Source organism: Cokeromyces recurvatus (genome assembly GCF_025118155.1).
Source record: "Cokeromyces recurvatus strain NRRL 2243 chromosome Unknown BX663scaffold_49, whole genome shotgun sequence".
Classification (NCBI taxonomy): Eukaryota; Fungi; Mucoromycota; class Mucoromycetes; order Mucorales; family Mucoraceae; genus Cokeromyces; species Cokeromyces recurvatus.
The window spans coordinates 1-4,594 of record NW_026251435.1 but is presented as its reverse complement, the minus strand read 5'-3'; the positions used below and the strand labels follow the sequence as shown (position 1 = coordinate 4,594).

At 30.0% G+C, this 4,594-nt stretch overlaps 2 protein-coding genes across 2 annotated transcripts; one reads left to right on the top strand and one right to left on the bottom strand.

Moving 5' to 3' along the window:
- Positions 1-538: 538 nt before the first annotated feature.
- Positions 539-2,186, bottom strand: BX663DRAFT_526930 (uncharacterized protein). Its single transcript, XM_051529970.1, has 6 exons — positions 1,911-2,186; positions 1,541-1,831; positions 1,180-1,479; positions 1,017-1,119; positions 746-960; positions 539-637 (listed from the first exon to the last, which is right to left on the bottom strand). Exons 2-5 carry the CDS (start codon positions 1,710-1,712, stop codon positions 930-932), a joined length of 606 nt encoding a protein of 201 aa, XP_051377788.1. The 5' UTR covers positions 1,713-1,831; positions 1,911-2,186; the 3' UTR covers positions 539-637; positions 746-929.
- A 1,663-nt stretch (positions 2,187-3,849) lies between these two features.
- On the top strand, positions 3,850-4,212 carry BX663DRAFT_556358 (uncharacterized protein; the record flags this gene model as incomplete). The annotated part of the gene is made up of 2 exons (XM_051531708.1): positions 3,850-3,979; positions 4,049-4,212. 2 exons carry the CDS (start codon positions 3,850-3,852, stop codon positions 4,210-4,212), a joined length of 294 nt encoding a protein of 97 aa, XP_051377787.1.
- Positions 4,213-4,594: the final 382 nt, after the last annotated feature.

The window sequence follows — 4,594 nt, the reverse complement described above, 5'->3', positions numbered from 1 at the left end:
ACACCTTACTATTGGTTTTTATTAGCGACGTAAATCAGAAAGAATCTAATATAAAGTAATCTAGTTTTAGACACTAAACCAGTGTATTTAATTTTTTTATTTTGTCTGCTTTACTAAAGAATATCATCATCATAGTAATGTGCAACATTTCTCGTGAACAAGAGGTGTGTATATTTTCTTGTGAAGAATTCAACGAAGAGAATAAGTCTAGGCAACATTGGAGATTTAGAACTATGTTATGAAGATAATCCTAAACATTCTTTTTTAGTGTTTCGTCTTAGAGTAAATGCAGAATATTCGAAATATAAAAAACACAAAGTTTTGTCTGCAACAAGGAAAAAGGTTTACTAGACTAATTGGAAATCCTTAATACTCGAGTATCTACTAATTATTTTATTAATTTTAAAAGGGTGCTAGACAGGTTTTTTTTTGTTTATATAGTCATTCGCATTCTGTCATCATAAATTTATTCAAGGAGTTCTATCTATATTCTCCTGAAACTTTCTTGATCCATTCCATCAAATATTATCAGAGCTTCTAAGATTTCATTATCCATAACATATCTTATTCGGTCGTAACTAGTGCTTTTCTGACTCACATCTTATCTCAGTCTTCTTTAACAATTCTTATAAATACTCTATCAATTTAAATTCATAAATAAAGTGATTGACTTTAGAACCATTGTTCAGTCTCGTTGACGTTTTTATGTCTTTTTATTATAATATTTTCTTATTTGATATTTTACAAGTCATATTATACGTTCCATAATATTTTAGTGGTTATAACAATCAAATTCTAAAATGATTTTACTTATAAAGATCTTTGTACTGGAGCCTTTCTGCATTGAAAATCACCCATGAATTTATGATCATTCAGTATATCTTCTCTAGTAAAAGTTTTAACTGTGTTGTTTACTGGTAAAAGATCAATTAATATTTTTTCTTTAACTTTGGGTGGGATCTATCAAAGAGTAAGCTTATGAGTAAGTCAATAAAAAGTGTCTATTTCTTCATTACCTGACAAAGGATCTTATATCTTTGCAGTTCCTTGATAGGCCCGCAAAGTCGATCACGATCAAACATATATCAGTACTGGTAGTTTTGAGATGATTCATCATGTCTAAAAGGAAAAACGATATCAATTATGATTATTTTGGGAATACATATACACGCATTATACCTTGGACACTACCAGACACATTATTTACTTGCCTTACAAAGGATTTGCTCTTCTCGCATAAATCTCTTGAAGCAATTTCATCCATGCTGTTAGAAAAGGGGGAAACATAAATAGTTTTAATTGAGCATCTTTCTGTAAGCCTATTAGCCATAGCTTCTAATAATCTGACTCGCACATCATCTTTTTCTTCTCCTTTTGATTTCCTTATGTAGCCTGTTAATTCGCGACCTTCTTCTTCAATATTCTTTAAAAATAATTTATTGTTCAAAGGGTATTCTGTTATTGCTGAAACAGTTTTAGCTATAAAGAAAAGTAATTTAATTTAAAAATTACATTTGTAAAGTTGATAGTTAAACATTACCAAAGAACTCTTGCTTCAAAATGTATAATGGTCGAATTCGTTTTTCTACGACGCCATTTTCACTTTTTTGTTTTTTTCTTATTTCAACCGCTATGAAAAAATGCAGTTTTTTTCGGCTACACCAAGTTGTGAAGCATTTAAGATTCTTATCATCAAAATAATCAGTATACATCGATACAATATGAAATATATCTTTTGTGGTTAAGTGCTTGAAATCATAGACCGCATTATTATGAGGATTGAAAGGTATGAACGCCTCATTTATAAATTGCACAACCTGAGCCACCGAGTCTATGTATATATATAAAAAGTGATAAAACAAAGATTAGACAAACCGATTCTCCAATATGAAGTTATTACTCAAACTTACTTGATTATATTTCTTGTATTTCTTGTATTTCTTGTATTTCTTCTTGCGATGATATTTTTGGCTTTGATTCCTTAATAGCTGGTATATAGCGAAGGAATTTGTATGGTAAAGCCTTTATTCTTCTGTTGAAAACTAGAACTGGATCTGTAGAATCCTGTAAATAACAAATGTCTATATTACCAATGTCCTTTATTATTTTGGAGCATCTAGCAGCATTTTCTTCATTAAAATCTTCAGAACAGAAAATGCAAACAGCCTGTTCACGGCAAATAATCATTTTTAAAATAGGAAGAAAATGATGCTATTTTTTATCATGACACAGTTTTTTTTTTATCATAACTCCCCTTTTTTTGATCATGAGACCTCCTTTTTTTTTTTATCATGACAGCTTTTTTATAATCATGGCTATTGTAGAACAAGCTCTGGATATGATCATAAGTAATATTATAATAGATGAATTACATAATACAGGATAAACTATAAGCCTGAATACAAAATAAAAAATCTGTATATAACAACTTGTAAAATAATATAAAACTTCTTATTGACATTCAATCGTCTAGATGTATCAACTATAAAACATCGTATTATTTCTGAAATATTTATTTTTATAACCTTGACAAAGGATTCAGGTCGTCTTTGATCCAATAAAATAAAGCTATAAAAAATATCAGGAACATATACTCAAATTAGACAATTTAAAACCTTAATCAGATCATTATAACACCCAATAGATAATCTATAGATACCAGATTCTTGAAGCAACAAGACGTATATATCTGAATACTAACACTGTTTCATGACTTATCTCTTTTGTTTCTTTGATTCAGGATTCATTAGTATAAATATAAGCAGTTGTTTAGACACAAAATAATCGAAGAACCTTTAATCCTTATTTTTTTATTTTATTTTTCTTTTATTGAATAAAAAATAGTCTCATACTAACTATACTTCCTTTTGTTCCTTTTCTCTTTTCTTTTCTCTTTCTCTTTTTATTTTCCTTTATTATATAACGTTCCATCACAACATATATGACTTATCCTTGTAATTATGATTACAAGTTAAACTTGGACAATTATAATGAATTTATATGGGTTCAAATCTGCTATATCAAATTATGTATAACCTTCTTTATTGAATAAAGGGAATTAACAACCTGGTCATTTTTCTTATACGAAAATAGTGTGCCTAAAAATTTTATTGTTTTCTTCTGCATTTCTCTGGTAAAGCCACAGAAATAAAATCACAAAAATACACTCCACTCTACTACACATAATGCCAATGGTATGTATATAAGGCCCTTCACAAGCAATTCCAATTTATCTCTCCAATTACATTACAAGTCCATTTTTTTTTTTTTTTTTTTTTGTGGCCGTCCTGATTTTTCTAAACACTAGAATATACTATTATGTTTTGCCCCAAATTTGATAATTCAGAAATTGATCTTTTAGAACAAATAATGGTTTATCAGCAACAAATTGAACTAATAGAGGAAGAAATGGAAGAAGAATATCAAAACTATAGCCATTATTTGATACAACAGTAACTGCAGTACGACTTTATGGCAATGGAATTCTGTCGTCAGTAAGGAGTTTCCATTCGGGTCCTACCTGTATTCATGGCCACTAGGACACGTAGAGTTAATAGCCGTGTCATTGCTCCATATTCTTGGTTTGAATGCTAACACCCAAGACTCACTGATCTGGATAACCCTAACCAACAACTTTACTCTAGATAAGTTTCTTGATGTAAACAGTAGAGTATTTAGTTATCGTGCTACTTACGTATGTCACGAACTACGTTTGATTAGCTATTTAACAGGCTGATGGTACATCCAATGCTTACATTAGATGTTCCAAACGCACGGCGAGTATACCAACAGATTGCCATAACACTATTAATAATTTCAAATGTTTATCATAGATATAGACATATATACATGCATCTTGGAGTATCTTATGGTAGCTATCGTAATTTTACAACAAGGACATGTCAAACCATTAGAGATGTACTTAGGCATCATAAATCAAAGCTAACAGATCCAGAAAGAGCAACCAATATCGCTCTTGGTTTTGAATTTCCACAAACAAGGCATGACAATGATAACAAGGATTAGCGTTTGCCTAATGTGATTGGAGCTCTTGATGGTAAAAACATAGTGATTCACAAGCCATTGCCAGCTGCTTATGGTTCGATGTTTCGCAATTGTAAAAATGCTTATTCCGTTAAGTTAACTGCAGTATGCGAAGCAAGCTGTAGGTTTACTTATTTACGTGTTGGTGATTCAGGTAACTGTTTTTAAAAAAAGACATGTAAAGCTTTTAATAACTAGTAAGATCTCACAATTGCTGCTATGTAATATCCTTAGAGTTGAGTTTGAAGAGAGAGTTTTCTTATTGGATAAGAAATAAATAATACTTATAAAGGTATTTTGTTAAGAATAGAATAATCTTTATTGATATAAAAGTTATCAGGTATTTATACTAATTCGCATTTGCGGTTGGTAATATATATGGAAATAATATTTATGTTTAACTGGTTGTTGTGAAAGAGAGCTCAGCTTGTTAATTACCATTAATAAAGTGGAGGGCTAATAGTAGACTAGAGGATCAATAAAAGTGAGATATTCCATTTTTGTATATTGACCAATTATGGCAAACTTAAACGTTTACATGCTGCAATAT

Coding starts and splice junctions, on each gene's coding strand:
- BX663DRAFT_526930 (XM_051529970.1), bottom strand. CDS start 1,712: ATGTATACTGATTATTTTGATGATAAGAATCTTAAATGCTTCACAACT. Junction 1,480..1,540: donor TTTGAAGCAAGAGTTCTTTG/GTAATGTTTAAC, acceptor TTTTCTTTATAG/CTAAAACTGTTTCAGCAATA. Junction 961..1,016: donor GATATAAGATCCTTTGTCAG/GTAATGAAGAAA, acceptor ACTCTTTGATAG/ATCCCACCCAAAGTTAAAGA.